This window comes from Leopardus geoffroyi, chromosome B3, assembly GCF_018350155.1.
Source record: "Leopardus geoffroyi isolate Oge1 chromosome B3, O.geoffroyi_Oge1_pat1.0, whole genome shotgun sequence".
NCBI classification, from domain to species: domain Eukaryota; kingdom Metazoa; phylum Chordata; class Mammalia; order Carnivora; family Felidae; genus Leopardus; species Leopardus geoffroyi.
Genome location: NC_059337.1, coordinates 40838144 through 40859837, shown reverse-complemented (window position 1 = coordinate 40859837; position 21694 = coordinate 40838144). Strand labels below are relative to the sequence as shown.

General features: G+C 38.8%; 2 protein-coding genes across 5 annotated transcripts in view; one reads left to right on the top strand and one right to left on the bottom strand.

Moving 5' to 3' along the window:
• Positions 1 to 1101: 1101 nt before the first annotated feature.
• On the bottom strand, positions 1102 to 14847 carry PCLAF (PCNA clamp associated factor). Of its 2 annotated transcripts, none has more exons than XM_045447916.1 (5): positions 14742 to 14847; positions 9013 to 9381; positions 8627 to 8707; positions 6416 to 6578; positions 1102 to 2118 (listed from the first exon to the last, which is right to left on the bottom strand). In XM_045447916.1, the coding sequence occupies exons 2-5, from the start codon at positions 9056 to 9058 to the stop codon at positions 2073 to 2075; spliced, it is 336 nt and encodes a 111-aa protein (XP_045303872.1). In that variant the 5' UTR covers positions 9059 to 9381; positions 14742 to 14847; the 3' UTR covers positions 1102 to 2072. The 2 variants fall into 2 exon arrangements, with proteins under 2 accessions (XP_045303872.1, XP_045303873.1); XM_045447917.1 differs by lacking the exon at positions 14742 to 14847 and adding an exon at positions 2870 to 2907 and having other exon boundaries at positions 9013 to 9216.
• Positions 14848 to 14900: 53 nt separating this feature from the next.
• Positions 14901 to 21694, top strand: part of TRIP4 (thyroid hormone receptor interactor 4) — a 66747-nt gene continuing 59953 nt past the window's right edge. The window contains exons 1-3 of one of the 3 annotated variants that reach the window (XM_045447914.1): positions 14901 to 15068; positions 18581 to 18750; positions 20097 to 20230. In XM_045447914.1, the coding sequence (XP_045303870.1) occupies positions 14968 to 15068; positions 18581 to 18750; positions 20097 to 20230 (405 nt within the window). In that variant the 5' untranslated portion in view covers positions 14901 to 14967. The remainder of the gene's footprint in view (positions 15069 to 18580; positions 18751 to 20096; positions 20231 to 21694) is intronic. The other 2 variants (XR_006704055.1, XM_045447915.1) reach the window with 2 other exon arrangements.

The window sequence follows — 21694 nt, the reverse complement described above, 5'->3', positions numbered from 1 at the left end:
AACTCTTTGAGCACACTGTACAACTCTCACTACAGTATTGCTCTTCCTTTGTGAAATTAGATAAATACAAAATACATATGATCCTCACAATGTTCAAAAATCCCAGAAAAGTAGTTTTAATCACTGTTTGGCAAAGATATTTACACTAGTATTAATAATTTTAACAAACCATGGGGCGCCTGGGTGGCTCAGTCAGTTGGGCAGCTGACTACAGCTCAGGTCATGATCTCACGGTCTGTGAGTTCGAGCCCTGCATCTGGCTCTGTCCTGAGTGCTCAGAGCCTGGAGCCTGCTTCAGATTCTGTGTCTCCCTCTTTCTCTGCCTCTTCCCTGCTTGTTCTCTGTCTGTCTCTCTGTCTCTCTGTCTCTCTCTCAAGAATAATAAACAATAAAAAAAAAATTAACAATAAATAAATAAATAAATAAATAAATAATATAACATAATTTTAACAAACCAGAGGAAAACCAGATTAACTTTGTGAAGGGTATGAAATTACAAACTTAAGTTTAATTATCTTTTTAATGTATAAATTTTATTTTTTGATTCAATTTTCAATGGAAACAGGGAGTCTGTACTTCCCTTATGTTTAGAAGAGGCTAAGTTGCCAATATTTCACAAAAGTTTTGACAATGAAACAGATTACATGGAATCTTTGCCTAATTAAAGTGAGACATCATCATATGTTGTATATTTGGAAAGACTAGGTACTTTAGGTCAAATTTTTTTAGAAACAATTACATATCAGTATTAGACTTCATTGCATACAGCACCATAAAGTTTCTCTCTCCATCAGTGAAAACTAGCAAATCAGATTTCAGATCCATCAAAACTTGACTTTGATAGAGTTGGTTTGAGCTACTCCTTAATAAGAAAACTAATTATCAAGGAAGTACTAAGGATAAAAACTTGGCTCTCAATTTGGTAACATTCTGTTTAATATCCATCTCTAAAAGACAAAGCAAAAAAATATAATCTACAATCATCAAAACTTAGTTTGGAAGTTGATAAAAATCAGATCAATGCACTGATTTGTATTTGGAAGGAAAAACAAAGAACTATCTAGTAGGAGGTAATCTTAGGAAGCACACAAATGGATAATCTATTGTGAAAATAAGTATTCATTTATTAAAAACAAACTTCAGAAGAACATACTTGTTAAAACATGGTAAACTTAGACAACAGAATATCAGGAAGCAAAAAGTGTGATAAGGAAGCAAGAATATCAGTTACTAAGTTATATTATACCCACCTCTTTAATTATACCCCTGGTTATCTTAAAATATATAATGGTAGCTCTAAGGACTCTAGACATATCTCTGGATTTATGGCATGATTTGCCTTTTATGTTTTATTGATTTCCAACTTGAAAAGTACAGGCCCAAAAGGTTGTATTTTATGATACTGAATCAAATGCATTTCTAGGAAAATTTCTCTCTTTTAATGTAGTCTATGAAATCTTCCTGTCTAATTCTAAAATTCTTATTTTATCTGCTTTGTTGTTGTTAGAAACTTTATCAACTGTTTAAATTCTCAGGCCATATTGCTCTTAAGGAGAAGATACATAGCCATCCAAATTTCTTCAACATTGCATCTTTGGCCCTCTTTCTTAAAAAGGGTTAGGTTCAGTTTAATTAATACTGAATTTTTTTAATGTGCAAAAATCTAACTCTGCTTCTTAAAGCAAATAAAAGGAACAAAAATACGGCACCATTCTAATAATCAAACGCCAATAAAAATGGCAGCAGTACAAAGATCTAAGAAAATCTCAAATACAGCAGATTTGTAATTAGAACACCATTCAATGATTAATTTTTAGCAAGAACAAGAAGCTTAATAACAGGTAAAAGAAACCAAATACTGCGTTATATTGAATACCAAGGTAAGTAACCAATAACAAATCTTACAAATTCTCCAATATCATAATTACTTGCTTTTGAGTAACTCTATATAAGCCTCATTTTTTAAATTAAATGCCTATTCAACAAAGCTAATTGGAACAAATACATTTATCCAAATTTACATCCTAGAATAATAAACAGGAGACATTAGTCAAGGATGAATTAAGAGAGTTCTATTCTTTTTCATCATCTGTGTGATCAGGTGGCAAAGGACGTGCTCTGTGAAAAGAATAGAGAACTCAGTCACCTGAATATCAACTGCTAAAAAAAAAAAGTTATCAACCTATATAAATCATGAAGCTTAATAGTGCAATGGGTCTCATCAAGTGAATAGAAATGAGAGAAAATTAAACTCCATTAGTTGACCAACACCTAAAAATTCCAAGTACCAGAGCAACAAAATCTTTATTTTACTTGTTAATTTGTCAGATGAGTGTTTCTCCTTTAGGATATATTGCTATTTTTATTAAAAATGGAATCTCTAATTCTATAGCATCTTCTTTCAACAGGTTAAGTGGATTAATAAACAGTATAATCAATCCTTCATACAGTAAGGACTGTGTGATAATAAAAAAGCAAAAAAATTAACCAATCCATTTGAGCAGAGAAAACATACCAAGTTGTCATATTTAACTGTATGTCCTTTTGAACCATATAAACATATTACCTAATTGGAAAAAATCTCAAAATTGGTTAAGTTTGCATATGGTAGTTGCAGCTTTTGAAAAATAATTTACATTACCCCAAAGCCATTTTGTACTCATTACACTTTTTATAGAGGAAAGTCAATTAAAAACTTAACCATAATTCAGAATTTTTTTTGAGCTGATGAAGACCTGTGAGATCTATTCTGAAATAAGCAGTTTTCACATTAGATCCCATAAGCCTAAATGGTCATAGAGCTAGGTAGTAAAAGAAGGAAGCTAAAACAAAGGTATTCTAACTTGGTATGAGACTATCTTTGACTTACCTACTATTAGATTACCAAGAGGTCTTCATTGTGTTTTCCTGGAAGTAAATCATGTTAACAAATGAACACGATCATAAGCCAAGCACACTTTTGGCAAGGACCTGCTGTACTTTATGTATCATAGTTCTTTCTATGCAAGGTGTTAAGTAGATAGTTTTTCTTGATTCTGAATTCCCCCCCATGCAACTGAAAGGAGTTTTACCCTGCCTCTGTGAGAAAAATAAAGCCGTAGGAGTAGCCATGTTTCAGATTATAAATTAGGGAGTTTATAGCAGAATTCCTTCTGATAAACTGATAATTTATTATCTACTATCAAAAGTAAATCTATTGATTTACTATCAATAAAGAGATACAACTTTCTTCAACAAACAAATCTAAGCAAGGGGCCTAAAGGAATAATATAAACCTCTATTACTTAGTTTTATGTCACAAATTTTATTACACCACGGATCAAAATTCTTTATGAGAATATATGTGTAATTTTTCTCCATATAATTGAAAGCCTATAATATAGGTTTTATTGTTATGATGATCAATGTAGTCATATTTGGCTACATTGCCAAATATTTTGTTTCCTTAGTAGAAGTCACAAATAATTCAAGAGGGTTGTAATATATTCTGGACCTAATATTGACTATTAGCCTGTCATATCAGAATGAGAAAGAACAAGATACCAAACAGTGACAGGGAACTGGAATAAACTTACAGGATCATGAAAGTAAGTCTATTAAAATCCAAAATTTAGTTACTGATCTAGAGTTTGACATTCCTTTTAAATATCTCATAACAGGGGAGCCTGGCTGGCTCAGTCAGAAGAGCATACAACTCATGACTTCAGGGTTGTTAAGTTTGAACCCCATTTTGGGTGTAAAGATTGCCAAAAAGGTGTGCCTGGTTGGTTCAGTCCATGGAGCATTGATGAGTCAGCCCGTGACTCTCGATCTCAGGATTATAGGTTTGAGCCCCACATTGAGTGTAGAGATTACTTAAAAAAAAAAAAAAATCTAGGGTGCCTGGAGGATTAGTCAGTTAAGCATCCAACTCTTGATCTCAACTCAGGTAAGGATATCATGGTTCATGATAAGCCCTGCATTGAGCCCCATGGAGCCTACTTGGGATTTTTCTCTTTTCCTCTCTCTCTCTCTGCCCCTTTCCCACTTGTACTAAATAAATAAATAAATAAATAAATAAATAAATAAATAGAGATGGTTTAACTTGATTTAACACTACTTTTTTTTTTTTTTAAATGTTTATTTATTTCTGAGACAGAGAGAGACAGACAGAGCATGAGTGGGGGAGGGACAGAGAGAGGGAGACAGAATCAGAAGCAGGCTCCAGGCTCTGAGCTGTCAGCACAGAGCCCAATGCAGGGCTCGAACTGACAAACTGTGAGATCATGACCTGAGCCAAAGTCGGTCGCTCAACCGACTGAGCCACCCAGGCGCCCCGATTTAACACTTCTTAAGCCTATTATGGCCATATTGGATACTGTAACATTTAAGCATCAGTGTGTGAAAACGTGAACCAAAAATTTCATGGAGTGTCTATTTCTTTAAAAAAAATTTTTTTTAATGTTTATTCATTTTTGAGAGACAAAGACAGAGCTTGAGCAAGGGAGGAGCAGAGAGAGGAAGACACAGAATCCAAAGCAGGCTAAAGCCTCTGAGCTGTCAGCACAGAGCCAGACATGGGGCTCAAACTCACGAACCGTGAGATCATGACCTGAGTTGAAGTCAGAGCCAGCCAGGTGCCCCTGGTCACATCATTAATTTTCAATGTTTGTCTCTCTTCAGTCTTGTATGTGAAACTCCCAGCAGATTTAATATTAGCATTTGTTATCTGGTGAAATCCTTCAGATGCTCTGTAAGTCAGTCCAATTGGGGACTCACGTAATAAAGAGTGGAATTAGTAGATCTGATGAAGACCTGTGTTTTCCTTGTCACATTGGACTTCTAGTCGCCATATGGATTGGGCTTTAGAATATGCAATGGTGAACAATAGAGTTCTTTGGCCTGGGTCTAAGAGTAGAAATATAGAAAAGCAAGCAAGACCACAAGGAAAATGGCTGCTAACTGCAGGGCACAGGTGGACATTGTGGGCTCAGAGGACCTAGTATACTAGTTAAAGGAATGCATGAATAAATCTGTGTCAGTAGAACAGTGCCAGAAGCAGCAGTCCCAGACTGAGCATGGCCACCATTCTCTTGCCCACGTTGGTCACTGTGCCCTGGGTCAGACTTGCTGCTTGGTGTGCTGGAGAATCACAGGCTCCTGGCTGGTACAGGAGAGAGAGCTAGCAGGGTCGTAAATTGAGGGCCATAATGACAGTGATATGGCACCATGTGGCCACCCATGCTCACCATTCCCCATACCTCCAGTCAAATAATTTGTGTTTGAACCACAACTTTTCCAAATTGCTTAAAGAGCCTGGATCCTATTATTTATAAGTCTATTTTTTACAAAGCAGCTTTCCTTGGCCTTTTTTTTTTTCAAGTAGCATTATTTTTGTCCCAATTCTTAGAAGTATGTTTGTTGTTGAAAGTTGGTAGCAATGAATGAGTAGGAGGAGAGGTTTTTACCCAGAAATAATCGCTATTGATACTTGGTATGTTTTTACAGCATAAAAATTGTACTTTTGAGTGCTGAATTTTTGCTTAACCTCTGTCATGAGCATATTCCTGACATTAAAGGCTTCAAAAGCATGATTTAAAAATCTTCTTTAAAAAGCGTGTACACTCAACTTTGTATGCATGCAGTTTTATTCCCACCTTGTTTTATTTTTAAAGTATTTTTATGTATTTTTAGAGAAGTTGGAAAGAAAATACACCATGGTGTTAGTTGTGATTTTCTAAGTGATGAAAATTTCTGGATTTTCTAACCTTTCTACATTGGTTATTTATTTCTTGTAGAGGCTGAACTAGTAGTTTTCTGAGGTGTGGACATAATAGAATTGATGCTAGATAAGCCAACATAGAAATTTCTTTTTTGAAAAAAGATTATAAAAAATAGACAGTAAAAATTAAAGAATAAAGACAGGAAGTTCACGGTTAATAATATAGCACTTATCATCTGATTGGGAACTGATCCTCTTTGGGTGACTGAAAGGAGTAAAAATAATACCTTTCACTGATGTTTGAAATTCGGGAGTGACTTAGAATAAGAGAGTAGTACAAGTTTGAAAAAACCTCTGGTTTGTGTTTTCTTATCTGTTCAGGGAGAAACTTCAAAGTTACTCAATTTCCACTTGTCTTTTATTTTCAAGAATATAAGTATTTTCAGGCACCTGGGTGACTCAGTTGGTTAAGCATCCAACTTCCGCTCAGGTCATGATCTCACAGTTTATGGGTTTGAGCCCTGAGTTCGGCTCTGTGCTAACAGCTCAGAGCCTGGAGCCTGTTTCAGTTTCCGTTGTCTCCCTCGCTCCCTGCCCCTCCCCCACTCGCACTCTGTCTCTCTCTCTCTCTCTCTCTCAAAAATAAATAAAACATTAAAAAAATTTTTTAAAGAATATAAGTATTTTCTTTATATTCCAGAATGTGAAACTTACTTTCTTTTTGCTTTTCCTAAGCCACTGCTTCCTGCCTCTTCAGGAATTCGATTCTCTTTGTCAGAATCTTTAGGGGACAGCCCAAAGAATTCTCCGATTCCTTTTTGCCACTTGGGAGTTGGGCGCACACAAACTGGATTCCCTCCGGCATACTTATTTTCAACTATAAAATATAAACAGATGGAAGTAAGTAAGAACTAAGGATACAACTGCCATTCCTTAAAGGGAAACAATTCTTTAACATCAAATCTAAAGAGTATATGGTATTACATTCATCTTAAAATAATTAGAAAATGTGAGATGACGAATAACTATTCAAATAGTCTTATCCATTGTCATATTAAAACATGACACATTTTTCCTAATATGAGGTAGCACAGTGTAGTGTAAACCACCAAAATTTTACTTAACAAAGTCATTTAGTTAAAGCACCTGTGAAAGGCAAAACAAATATACAGCAGTGTGAAAGTTTCCACAAAATTAGGTTTCACTTTTCAAAGCTCTTGGTTCCTTTTCAGTTCATAAGGTAAATCCAAGTCCTGATTTTTTTTTTTTTAATTTTTTTTTCAACGTTTATTTATTTTTGGGACAGAGAGAGACAGAGCATGAACGGGGGAGGGGCAGAGAGAGAGGGAGACACAGAATCGGAAACAGGCTCCAGGCTCTGAGCCATCAGCCCAGAGCCTGATGCGGGGCTCGAACTCACGGACCGCGAGATCGTGACCTGGTTGAAGTCGGACGCTTAACCAACTGCGCCACCCAGGTGCCCCAGTCCTGATTTTTTTAAAGTAAGTTCTACGTCCAATCTAGGGCTTGAACTTATGACTGTGATATAGTCACATGCTCTACCAACTGAGCCAACCAGATGCCCCGATTCCTGATTATTTTAAAACAGTAATATAGAGGAAAAATTTCTGCCTCCTAATGAAGTAATGGTTAGAATAGCAAGATGAGCAAATTACTGAGTCACTACATAGATCTTTTGCTTTAAACACATTTGTCACAAACTCTACCTGTTGAAGAAAACAAAAAGGGAACCTGGGTGGCTCAGTTGATTAAGAGTCTGACTCTTGATTTCAGCTCAGGTCATGATCTCCAGGTTTGAGTCTGATCCCTGGGTCTGGCTCTGTGCTGACGGTTTGGAGCCTGCTTGGGATTCTCCCTCTCCCTCTCTCTCTGCCCCTCCTCTGCTTTCTCTCCCTCAAAAATAAATAAATAAACTTAAAAAAAAAAATAGAGATCTTTAAAATGCCTTAAGGGGTGCATTTGGCTAACATAAGTTCATTAAGGGCCTATTCAGTTGACTCTGGCGATACACCAGTGGACCAGACAATGGGATGTAGCCCTAACTGGAATTTAATGGTACAGGGTATGGAATATTCTCAATAAATTCATCACCTTTATACTTTTGACCTACAGCTCCTTTATATCTAAAGAGAGCAAATTAGTACACACATGCATATATTTTTTGGTAAGTTGTTTCTAATTTGGAACATGGGGAAGTTTAAGTTAACTTAAGAACCCATGAAGTTCTTCACAGTGCTTTCTTGTATGTTCTTAACTAGGCCTTGTGGAATTAATCTTCCTAACTGCTCAACTTCCTAGGAAAGGAATGAGGCACCAGATGGCACAGTATTTTCTCAACCTCTCCTTGCACAGAAGGAGTAGTGTGAAGCTATTTCATCGGGCCAAGTTTTCCCTCCTAATGTCCCAAAGGCGGTATCAGGAGCTGCACAGTTGGAAAACACACACACACAGACATCATGCCAAAAAACAAACAAAAAAACATGCAGAAATGAAAACAAAAACGTTTACGCTAAGCAGACAACTTGATTAGCACGGTCAACTACTAGATTAATTCTTAATCTAGTAAAAGAGAGCTTAAATAGCCTCCTACAAGAAAAGGACATCTGTCAGTATTAAAAATAAAAACGCTAAACTAGAAAAGAAAAACAGGTTTGAAGATAAATCGTGTCCATCCCTAACCCTGATGCCTGAGATTCTTTTCCTTGTGACCCCCACCTTTACCCCAACCTGTCAGGCAGCCAAAGCCCCCTCACTGTATCAGAGGGCAAGAAAGAAACTCGAGTGTGAGAATCTCAGGAAAATAAATTCCAAGGTGGGTCAAGGGGCTTGCAGGTCAGAACTGCGGTGCCCGGCCTGATCCTCTTTGGAGAAGCTTCCTCCAGGGGTTGCAGGGGAGCTTTTTACCTTTCCTCGACGAAAGTGATGCGGAATTACTGGCAGAAGTGGAGGAACCAAGCACCTTCCTGGGGGCTCGAGAAGCCACCACTGTGGAGAGGAAAGGAGGCATTCAAAACAGGGCTGTAAGGTTCCGACACCGAGTCTCAGTGCCACGTTCTCACCACGGTCCCCGACCCCGCCACCTGGTGAGGAGAGCCCCGCGATGCAGTACAGCAGGCCAACCATCCCCTGGCCGTGCTGCTCCTCCCTCTTGGTAAAGGGGCCAGGCCGCTGCTTCCTGAACGGCTGGACCATTTGGCTCAAAGGGCGGTGGGGAGCCCTGGCCTCTCCCGCTCGCAGAGGGGCTGCCGGGAGAACCCCCTGCCCCCCACTGCCTTGCTCAACCTCCTCACCTTTTCTGTAGGTGCCTGGGACACTGTCCGCTTTAGTCCGCACCATATTCAAACGCGAGGAGAGGGGAGCAATCAATGACTTCCCAACCGAGGGTGTTTAACTGGACAAGGACCCGAAAACGAATCTCCCGCCACAGTTTATATTGGTCTCTTTCCCGCGCGCTCCACGGACTCTCCCGGGAAGCCGCTCCCATTGGTTCCGCGCCGTACCCCCGCAACCAATCGCCAGTGTCCAGCGATGACAGCAACGAGGCTTGGCTCAGTACCGTCCCGTCCATCAACTTTGCAGAAGCTTGTGATTCGTTCCCGCCCCAAGTGGGAGGTGCCAAGGTGCTTTTTCGGGGCGCCCCAAGAGTGAGTACTAAGATTCTGAGTAAGGGAAATGGACCTGCTTAGAAAAGAAGACCCAGGAAAGGCAGAGAATTACATTTCTTCAAAAGATACCACAGGGTGAAATCCATGTAATTGACTCCAGGAAGAGAAACTTGAAATGAAGCGGATTTTTTAATGAAAATCAAAATAAAGAACTTAAAAAAAAAAACCAAAAAAACCCGCAGACGAACTCTTTCTGCCGGGTCCATAACAAAACAATTCTATGGAATTTTAGAAAAGGAAGGTATTTATGAGGCTTTTCTACGTTTTTAGTCCGTATGGTAACTTGTAACTAAAGAAAAAAAAAAACTGAGTAAATTGTATATATATACACACATAAAAAAGAACAAATTAATGAAACGTCTTCCCAAGATCCACATGGTCTCAGAGTTCCTTAAAAATATGCCAAATGTGCTAAGGGTACATCCCTGGCATACAGTGATTATAAATCTAGAATAGGAACTCAACACTATTTTCTATCCCTATGCCTATCTTCTAATTACAATACCCCTGGGGAGTGATTTTCACTCTCTGAAAACCATGCATAAAACATGATCAGATGAGCTTGCCTTGGGATGTATTTTGTTAAATGCTCACTTGAAAGGCAATCCTAAGTGTATGCACGGCATTAATTCTCTCCAATAAATTATGCTTGAACTTTCAGAAAATAGGCTAGTCAGTACTTCAACAGAATCAACAACCACTTTGTGTTTTAGAATTAAAGAATCTTAAAAGATCTAGACAACAGGTGAAATTATATATTACAATTACATTAATCACATTATAATTCAATTAATTAACTAATTATAATAGCAGGAAATGTATTGGAAATAACCTGTAGCTTTGTCTAAAAACCTTGGAGTCTAAGACTACATTAGAATTCCTACCAGAAAAATCAACAAGCCTCAGGGTATTCCTTTCTTCTTTGTCATCACACACCTCTCAATACATAATCGTTCTTGAATGCACATTATTTCTTTTTCAGTTAAAGTGGCTTCTACAAAGGCCTGAATTACTTAATTCAAACTCATTTCCTAGGTCCCTGCAGAGATTAGAACAGCATAGAGAATCTGCTGGTCTTTCTCATAGTTCAGATGCCAAGTAAGTGGCCAGAAATAATTGCAAATATACCTTTGCACACATGAGCAGTTTATTACCATAGCTATGTTTATATGTTTGTCTTTTAATAATAGGGAAGAAAACGTATTAAGGTAAAAAATTAGGAAACAAGCAGTGATCTCTAGCAGATATTCTTTTAAAAAATATTTAAAAAAAAATTTTTTTTTTTCAACGTTTTATTTATTTTTGGGACAGAGAGAGACAGAGCATGAACGGGGGAGGGGCAGAGAGAGAGGGAGACACAGAATCGGAAACAGGCTCCAGGCTCTGAGCCATCAGCCCAGAGCCCGACGCGGGGCTCGAACTCACGGACCACGAGATCGTGACCTGGCTGAAGTCGGACGCTTAACCGACTGCGCCACCCAGGCGCCCCTTAAAAAATATTTTTAACATTTATTTTTGAAAGAGACACACACAGAGTGTGATCAGGGGAGGGGCAGAGAGAGGGAGACACAGACAGAATCCACAGCAGGCCCCAGGCTCTGAGCTGTCAGCACAGAGCCCAAGGCAGGGTTCAAACTCACCAACTGTGAGATCATGACCTGAGCTGAAGTTGGAAGCCACACAGGCCCCCCGCAAAAGTTTTTAATTTAAATGTTTACTTTGAGGAAAGCTTCTCCTTTGATGTTTGCTTTTCCTTTATTTAAATAAAATACAGAGAACTACGTGGTGTGAACTTGAAAATGTCAAAGGCCTAGGGCATTAAGAAAAGTTGTAGTACATTTGTATGAAATATCTGCCTAAACTTATACAAAAAAAATATCTTTTAAGTCATGTAAAATAGGTGTGCTTGCTTTGCTCAGGCAGAATGGAGGCACCTGGGTGGCTCAGTTGGTTAAGTATCTAACTTCAATTCAGGTCATGATCTCAGTATTTGTGAGTTCAAGCCCCTCTTTGGGCTCTGTGCTTACAGCTCTAAGCCTGGAGCCTACTTTGGATTCTCTCTTTCTCTCTCTCTCTCTCTCTCTCTCTCTCTCTCTCTCTACCCCTTCCCCACTTGTGCTCTCTCTCAAAAACAAATAAACATTAAAAATTTTTTTTACATAAATGATAATCACTGTAAATAGCATTGCATTATATGACACATATTACAAACCAGAGATTGCAATAATTAACATATGCTTTAAATAAAAAGAATACCTTTATTCTTAAAAAAAATTTTTTTTAATGTTTATTTATTTTTGAGAGAGAGGGATAGAGCATGAGTGGGATGGAAGAGAGAGAGGGAGGGACAGAATCCAAAGCAGGCTCCAGGCTCTGGGTTGTCAGCACAGAGTGGGACGCAGGGCTGGAACTCATGACCTGAGCCAAAGTCAGATGCTTCACCAACTGAGTGACCCACTTAGCTGCCCCATATTCTTTAAAAAATTTTCAAAGTTTTATTTATTTTTTGAAAGACAGGGGCGCCTGGGTGGCGCAGTCGGGTAAGCGTCCGACTTCAGCCAGGTCACGATCTCGTGGTCCGTGAGTTCGAGCCCCGCGTCGGGCTCTGGGCTGATGGCTCAGAGCCTGGAGCCTGTTTCCGATTCTGTGTCTCCCTCTCTCTCTGCCCCTCCCCCGTTCATGCTCTGTCTCTCTCTGTCTCAAAAAAAAAAAAAAAAAAAAAATGTGGAAAGAGAGAGCATGAGCAGGGGAGGGGCACAGAGGGAGAGGAGGACAGAGGATCCAAAGAGGGCTCTGTGCTGACATGCTGACATCAGCAACCCCAAGGCAGGGCTTGAACTCACAAAGTGGGAGATCACGACCTGAGCTGAAGTTGGACACTCAACCAATTGAGTCACCCAGGTGCCTCCAGAATACCTTTATTCTTTTTTTTTTTTTTTCAACGTTTATTTATTTTTGGGACAGAGAGAGACAGAGCATGAATGGGGGAGGGGCAGAGAGAGAGGGAAACACAGAATCGGAAACAGGCTCCAGGCTCTGAGCCATCAGCCCAGAGCCCGACGCGGGGCTCGAACTCACGGACCGCGAGATGGTGACCTGGCTGAAGTCGGACGCTTAACCGACTGCGCCACCCAGGCGCCCCCAGAATACCTTTATTCTTGAGGACCTAATAATTTCATCATAATTTATATGATGTGCTAAGCCCTATTGTAAAAAAAAAATCCTATCATAGTCTCTGTCTTCAAGAAATTAACATTTAAAATGTTTGTTAGGGGTGCCTGGGTGGCTCAGTCGGTTAAGCGTCCCGACTTCGGCTCAGGTCATGATCTCACGGTCTGTGAGTTCAAGCCCTGCGTCGGGCTCTGTGCTGACAGCTCAGAGCCTGGAGCCTGTTTCGGATTCTGTGTCTCCCTCTCTCTCTGCCCCTCCCCTGTTCATGCTCTGTCTCTCTCTGTCTCAAAAATAAATAAACGTTAAAAAATAAAATAAAATGTTTGTTAATTAACTAATTTAGAGAGCATGTGTGCAAGTGCAAGCAGGGAAGGGGCAGACAGAGAGGGAAAAAGAATTCTAAGCAGGCTTCTTGCTGTCAGTGCAGAGTCGGATGTGGTGCTTGACCTCAGGAACCCTGAGATCATGACCTGAGCAGAAATCAAGAGTCGGACCTGACTGAGCCACTAGGCACCCCAAGAGGTTAACATTTAAATTATGGGAACTGAACAGATATAGAAAATGTAGAAGATTTTTATGAAGAAACAAAATTTGTATCCACTGTTAATAAATATTCAGAGAATTTGGTTTTTTTTAAGCTAGAAAATCATATATTTTCCATTAATAACAAAGACAATCTATACCCAATGTACATCAATACACTTATATGATTTCGATCATTTATATCAGTGGAAACATTAGCACAAAAAGGTGAAGCAGGAACCAATTAATGTAATTGTTCAGTCTAGATGGCCTAATGGGAATGAAGAACCTATGAATGTAAAACAAAGTCAGCCAATTAAATTTATTAATGGGGGCGCCTGATGGGCTCAGTCAGTGGAGCACAACTCTTGATATCAGGGTTTTGAGTTACAGCCCCACATTGGGTGTACAGATTACTTACAAAATAAAATATTTTAAAAAATATATTGATGAAATATATCAGAGGACGTTAAAGCTCTCCAGTATAGTCTGGCTAAATTTTCATCAGTCCATCGTCTCAGTGGAGTAGAGAGTACTGACACACATGCAAGTTTGGTCTTCTTGGGTTGAAATACCTTTGACTCTTTAAAAATCACTGCAGCGTGGGCAAATAGGTTAAATAGGTGATGGGGATTAAGGAATGCATTTGTCCTGAAAAATTTAACAGAAGACCATGGGGGAGGGGAAGGGGGAAAAAAAAGTTAGGGAGGGAGCCAGACCATAAAAGACTCTTAAAAACTGGGAATAAACTGAGGGCTGATAAGGGGTGGAGGGAGGGGAAAGTGGGTGCTGGGCACTGAGGAGGGCACCTGTTGGGATGAGCACTGGGTGTTGTATAGAAACCAATTTGACAACAAATTTCATATTAAATAAATTTAAAAAAAGGAATGCACTTGTGATGAGCACCAGGTGTTAGACGGAAGTGTTAAATCACTATATTGTACATCAGAAACTAGTATAACTGTATGTTAACTGTAATTAAACACAAAACTTAAAAAGAGAAGTCATTGTTGGCCAAAAAAAGTATTACATAAATTAAAAAAAAAAAATCACTCAGAATTTATGTCAAAGTTCTTTAAAGACAAATCATAACACCTGTTATATTACAAGTTTTTCCTTCTGGAGCTTCCTGACTTGTTTTGGCCCTCCTGGAAAAGACCTGGCTCAAAAAAATTAAATAGAAAAAGGTTCTTGCAGCGTGAACCTAGTATTAGACCATACAGAGTATTAATAAAACCACGACCACCAAAGCAAATCCCTGAAGCAGTTATTCTAGCTTGCAAGTGCTATTTTAAATGTTTTACATAAACTAGAGCAATTTTTTTTTTTTAAGTTAGTTTATTTTGAGAGAGAGAGAGGGCGTGAGCGCGCAAGAGTGCATGCAAGCAGGGGAGAGTCAGAGAGAGAATCCCAAGCAGGTCCCGACCTGCCAGAGAAGAGCCCTAGAGCCGGCTGAATCGCAGGAACTCGGAGATCGAGAAGGAATCAAGAGTCCCATGCTTAACCCACTAAACCTTACCCAGGGGCCTCAAAACCAAAACAAGTTAAAAGCTGGCCTCTCAGATTACAGTTTTGATTTATCTTTTCCTCGACTATAGTTTTTATAGGTAATTACACTGTCTTCTCAACCGAATTCCTGATTCTCAAATCCTACATCTTACCATGCAGAAAAATCAGGCGCAGATTAGCTCTGGTTCCAGCATAAACACAGCAGGAAGTGGGAAGGAGGAGGCGGCACAGGTGGGAGGGATCTGTGCTGGGGCGGTACAACCGCGAGGGGCGGTGCAGGCTGGCGGAACCCGCGCGAACGAGGTTGGTGTTGCGAAGGGGACTAGTTCAGTGCAGGACTTAGGGCTGTTGGAGCCCAGCTGGTTCCGGCTGGGAAAAATGGCGGTGGCTGGGGCGGCGTCCCGGGAGCAGCTGGTGGGCTGGTGTACCCAGCAGTTAAGGAAAACTTTCGGCCTGGATGTCAGCGAGGAGATCATGCAGTGAGACTGGTTGGGGGTCTGAGGCGGGAAGGACCTCTGGGATGTGCACTGGCTGAACGGGGAAGAGGGGAAGACTAAAAAGTTGATGAGAGTGAAGAAATATAGAAGGGCTGCTGTGGGACTCTAGGCGCCGAATTTGACCTCCGGCTTTACACTGCAGCTTCTGGGACAGGGTGTCAGGCTCCACAATCGGTCGGTGGGGCCTTTTTTCTTAGGAAAACTCCAGATCTCTGATAACTAAACCTGTAAGACTGTCCCTGGAGCCAATTTCCTGATAGATTCTGCAGAGAAGGGCCAAGCCAAATTATCTTTGCAAAAATTCCTTACTCTGAGCATTTGAGTTTGCCCGATCTGCGTGGTGTTTAATATTAAATAGGACCTGGACTTTAAATGGAGGCGGCTGAAGTAAGGTGCAAATAGCTCCTGACTGAGGAGTCCCAGGTTCTATTTTCTGTTGTCATTTACCACTTTTGGAATCTTGGGCAACTTTTTTTTTTTTTTTTTAAATATTGGGCTACCTAATTTTCCTCTCTGTACCTTAATTTCCTCATGTGTAAACTGAATACTGAGCAAAGTTTATCTTTAATACTTTGATTCCTATAAAATGGAGATCGTGACATAATTTAGTATTTTTTCTTTCAATTGATTTAACATATTTGTTGCTCTGCTGCATAACATGCTGTGGCCATAAAGGCTCTTGAGACCATTGGGTTCCGCGTGGTTGAGGAGTGCTGACTGGGGGAAATGTAGGGTGTTGTGGGAGCACGGAGTAAAGGATTCCCACTAAGATTTGAGAAACTTGAAAGGTTTACTTCAAGGAATCACTTTCACCTGAAAACTAAAGGGTGGGTAGGTGGAAGTGCAGTGTTCAGGCAGAGGGGGAAACTTCTTTAATAGTTGGGCTTGATCAAGGAACCTGAAAGTTTTTTGTTTTTTTGTTTTTTTTAAGTTTATTTATTTATTTTGAGAGAGAGGGAAGGAGGAGCAAAAAGAGAGGGAGAGAGACAATTTGTGCTGGCTCGGTGCTGTCAGCACAGCCACTTCTTGGCTACCAATAATATAATACTATTTGAACTCATTTCACTTACTAGGTTTTTATAGTTATTGCACAACAGGCTATGATGCCATGTTGAAAGCATTTTTGTGTACATTTGCTGTGTCTTGCCTGGCATTTTACTGAGAATTACTCAGGTATACTATACTAGTGTGTTAACTTGAACAATTTGGCATGAATGGCCTGAATTTTTACAGACAGCACAGAACTGTTAACTTCCTAATCAGTGATTCACTTATGGAACATTAAGATTTGTACACAGGTTTAGCAAAATAAACTGTTCTACAATCTGCATTAGCTCATGTTTTGGATGATTCTGTTTTGAAAGATGTGTTATATAACACATTTAGATGTATGTTGTTCCTTATTTTACTTTGTTAAATAGTTAAAATGACGTTTATTCAAATGTTACTGGAACTCCATAAATCCTTCCCTGGTAATTTGAATACCAGAGTTAAATGATCCCCTGAGGTTTCTTGCCGTCCTTTTGTAAGAACTCAATAGCAATTAATCTTTTGATGGGATGCTAACTTTGGGGATTAAACTGTAAAAGTCCTGAAAAACAGTGGTCTTTTCTTTTTTAATCTATGATGGATTAGAAGATGCTCTTAATGATGCCCAATGGCACAGGTTTATTCACCTATAGATCATAGCACTGCAAATGCACCCACCACATTAAGAAAATAACCTAGTACATATGCTACTGGTGATGGCAAAATCTCATGATTTTTTTTTAATGATACAGCATTATTATAATTTTTCTTATATCCCATACCAGTATATCTGAATTACAATTTATTCAGATCTTATAATGCTTTCATGGTCTGATATCTTAATTTACAAGTTATTTTTTAAAATTCTTTTCTAATGGTGTAACATATTCACTGTAGAAATCTTAAAAAATCAGAAAAAAGATAAAGAAGGAAACCAAAATTAACCATAATACCACAATCCAGAGATTATCATTGTTTCACTCTTCGTGTTTTTTTTTCTTATGCATATTGTAATACATTTTCAAAACATAGGGGAAAAAAGAAAAGAAAAATAAACTCTTGTTAATTGACCATAGTGGTAATTATTTGGGGGTATAAGCTCTGGCCTTTTTTCTACACATGTGTATGTGTATACACATTGCTTTTATAGCAAATGGAATCATATGCTCTGCACTCTATCCTATTATTTCATTTACCATTATAAGAGGGCATTTTCTCAGAATACTAATTATTCAAAACTTTCACATTTAGTGGTAGCATATTACATTTTTGAAAGTCCAAAAACTTGAATTCATTAGTCCCTTTTCCATCAATAGATGTTTTTTTTTTTTTAATTTTTTTTTTTAACGTTTTTTTATTTTTGAGACAGAGAGAGACAGAGCATGAACGGGGGAGGGTCTGAGAGAAGGAGACACAGAATCGGAAACAGGCTCCAGGCTCTGAGCTGTCAGCACAGAGCCCGACGTAGGGCTCGAACACACGGACCGCGAGATCATGACCTGAGCTGAAGTCGGAGGCTTAACCGACTGCGCCACCCAGGTGCCCCATCAATAGATGTTTTAAATAGCTTCTAGTTTTTCATTAATTCAAACAGTGAGGCATTTAACTTTTGCATAAAATTTCCTGTCTGTTATGTCTTATAAAGTCTTATAAATGGAATTACCGGATTATTTTTAAGGCACTTCAAATATATTGGCCTGTCAATTTTTAAACAAGTTGTACTGACTTGAACTGTTACCCCATTTCACTTTTAGGAACCTTTATAACATTTCCTTAAAATAGATCTGCTCATTACGATGTGATACCAATCTTGATATATAATTTTTGAGAATATTAAATCAACAACTGTTTAGATTGTTCAATGTACTCATATTTTTAGCAAAAGAAATTTTAGGTTTTATAATATAGAGATTAAGTGATTTGTATTCCTTGGAAAATATGACTGCAGATATGTAGTTATAGGAAGTATTCCTATGTTAAGGACAGCTCCACAAGCCTATCTTCAAAACAGTAATTTAATTCTTCCAATAAGAGGGTTACATAAAGGTTTTATTATGAACAAGGTGTGGTCAGGATCTTTGTCTAATCAAACTTATATCCCTAGCACCTAGCATAGAATTTGGCTTAAAGTAAACGCTTCAGTAGCTCAGTCGGTTGAGCATCTGACTTCGGCTCAGGTCGTGATCTCACAGTTCATGGGTTTGAGCCCTGTGTCGGGCTCTGTGATGACAGCCTAGAGCCTGCTTTGGGGATTCTGTGTCTCCCTCTCTCTCTGCCCCTCCCCAACTTACTGTGTGTGTGTGTGTGTGTGTGTGTCCCCCGCAAAATAAATAAAACATTAAAAAAAATCGTAAACACTTTAATGGATTAATGAATAGTTTGTACTACATCTGTTTATGTTGTGATTATTGAAAGACATAGTATAAGCAGTCTTGTTTCAACAACTTCTATTTTTGCTTCCTGAGGTATGTTTTGTCAATTGAGAGTGCTGAAGAGATACGAGAATATGTCACTGACCTCCTTCAGGGAAATGAGGACAAAAAAGGTCAATTCATAGAGGAGCTTATAACCAAATGGCAAAAGAATGATCAGGAGTTGAGTTCTGATGCTCTGCAGCAGTCCTTCAAAAAAGATGGTAAGTGGGGCGCCTGGGTGGCTCAGTTGGTTGAACGTCTGACTTCAGCTCGGGCATGATCTCATGGTTCCTGAGGTCAAGCCCTGCATTGGGTTCTGTGGTGACAGCTCAGAGCCTGGAGCTGCTTCAGATTCTGTGTCTCCCTCTCTCTCTGCCCCTCCCCTGCTTTCAGTCTGTCTGTCTCTCTCTCAAAAATAAATAAACATTAAAAAAAAAATTTAGAGAAAAAGATGGTAAGTTAATATAATTAAGTAATGGGCTGGTTTATAGAACCTCATATTTTCTGTAACTGCTATTTCCTCACAGCTAACTTAAGTAGAATCATATGTATCCGTATTTTTCAGTTCTACTCAAACTGGAATCAATACTGTTTTGTTGAGACTTTTTCAACTTAGAAAATATCCCAAGAATACCTGCTTGCAGATAAAAATGTGGTTTCAGAATAGTTTGAAAAATTTATCCATGTTTTAAAAAAACAATTTTCAGGAGTACCTGGGTGTCTCAGTCAGTTAAGCATCCGACTTCCATTTAGGTCATGATCTCACAGTTCCTGAGTTCGAACCCTGCATCAGGCTCTGTGCTGACAGCTCAGAGTCTGGAGCCTGCTTTGGATTCTGTCTCCTCTCTGTCTGCCCCTCCCCCACTCACTCTCTGTGTCTCTCTCAAAACAAATAAACATTGGGAAAAAATTTTTTAAAGATTTTAGTTATCTGTATACTTGGATGAAAGTAAATGTTGACCAACTTTAGTATGAATAGCATTTAGAAGTAACTATTTAGTTAAAAGATATGAAAGATAAACACCAAACTAAATAATCTAAGTCATTATTATTATATAATCTAAAATATATCAGATTTTAGGGTCACCTGGGTGGCTCAGCCAGTTAAATATCTGACTCTTGGCTTTGGCTCAGGTCACGATCTCATGGTTTGTGAGATTGAGCCCCATGTTAGGCTCTGCACTGACAGCATGGAGCCTGCTTGGAATTTTATCTCTTCTTCCCTCTCTCCCCTTCCCCCCCCTCCCTTTCTCTCTCTCTGCCCGTCCCTCCCTCCCTCTCTTCTCTCTCAAATAAGTAAATAAACTTTAAAAATAAAATAAAGTAGCAGATTTTAATTTACTTTCTTAATCCCAGCCAGTAGTCTTTACCACTGACTATCTTGAAAATTATGGTTTATATTTAATTCTGGTTTGAGAAGAAAAGCTAATGTAAAAACCTTCCTGACTGCATATTTTCACTCTAAATATTCAGCATCACCTTCTGTTTATTACCTATCAGTTCACCAATGAATCCCATTATTATCAATCTATATACGTATATGTATAATTTTTTTTTTCTTTTAAAGAAATGTTGGATGGGCAGAGATCAGGAGACCAGCTAAAGAGGAGTAGGAGGAAAGGCAGAAATAGACAGGAAGTTCCTGCATTTGCTGAACCTGACACAACCACAGAGGTCAAAACACCTTTTGATTTGGCCAAGGTGAGTGCTTATAGAATGAATCATTTCCTAGCTGTATGAAAAAGAGGAAGTGACTGATACATTTCAGAGAGCAAAGTGTGCAAATTGTTCTAGAGTGGCAATTATTCAACAAATGCATGAATTTTATGGAGAAAAAGTGATAATGATGATACATTACTTTCTATATGGTAGATTTTTTTGGCAGCCTGATTTTTTAAAAAAAATTTTTTTAAATATTTATTTATTTTTGGGAGACAGAGAGACAGAGTGCATGCGGGGAAGGGGCAGAGAGAGAGGGAGACAGAGAATCTGAAGCAGGTTCCAGGCTCCAAGCTGTCAGCACAGAGCCTGATGTGGGGCTTGAACCCATGAAGTGTGGGATCATGACCTGGGCCGCAGCTGGATGCCTACCCGACTGAGCCACCCAGGTGCCCCTGGCATCCTGATTAAATAATTATTATAAGGACATCTTGGTTATAAATGAGATTGAGAAAGATACATATATACATATGTATATTTATCTTACACATATATACTTATATATATATATATCTTACACATATATATATAATATATATAATGGAAAATATTTGATGAAGTGCACCAGGGCTTCATTTTCAGCATTTTGTGTGTGTGGGTTTTTAATAAAAAAATGCACAATTATAGCTGTTATTAGAAGAGTGTTCCTACTTTGAGCCATCTGCCCTTGCGCCATTGTCATCATCATTTAGTGTTTAGAGTTTTTTTCGTATTCTCTCATGGCTCTCAAAATAGCCCTGTGAGGTAAGCAGAAATATTTATAATCAGGGAAATTTGAGAAACTAAATTTCCCAACATAAGGGAATAGTTAATTATGCTGAGATGGCAGATAGGTGATCAAAAAATTCTGAGTGTGATGACCATGCAATAAAACATGGAAAAGTGTTTGCAAAATAATGTTAAGTTCAAGGGGAAAAAAAAAAGAGAGACTTAATCCTTTTCCCAAGTGGAATAAAATGAGCAAAGAAGCCTTGTAAGCAAAAGAAAACCACAAATGACCAATAAACATTAAAAGATGTTTAACTTTACCAGTTTGTCACCCTAATTGCCTGGGACTTTATCAGTTTTAGCACTGTAAGTCCAGTATTCTGGGATTTTCCTAAGTCCTAAGCAAACCGTGGTAGTTTGTGTATTAATGTGTATTGATTGTATTGATCACTAGTAATCAATAAACACATATTAAATCCCTGAGGTATTGCCTATAATTAAAAAAATTTTTTTTAGTGTTTATTTTTGTGAAAGAGAGCACAAGTGGGGGAGGGGCAGAGAGAAAGGGAGACACAGAATCCAATCCAGGCTCTGAGCTGGGCACAGAGCCCATTGTGAGGATCAGACTTAGGAACCATGAGATCATGACCCGAGCCCAAGTCATATACTCAACCCAATGAGCTACCCAGGCGCCCCGCCTATAATTTTAAATTGCTAAAGATTTTAAAAATAGAATAC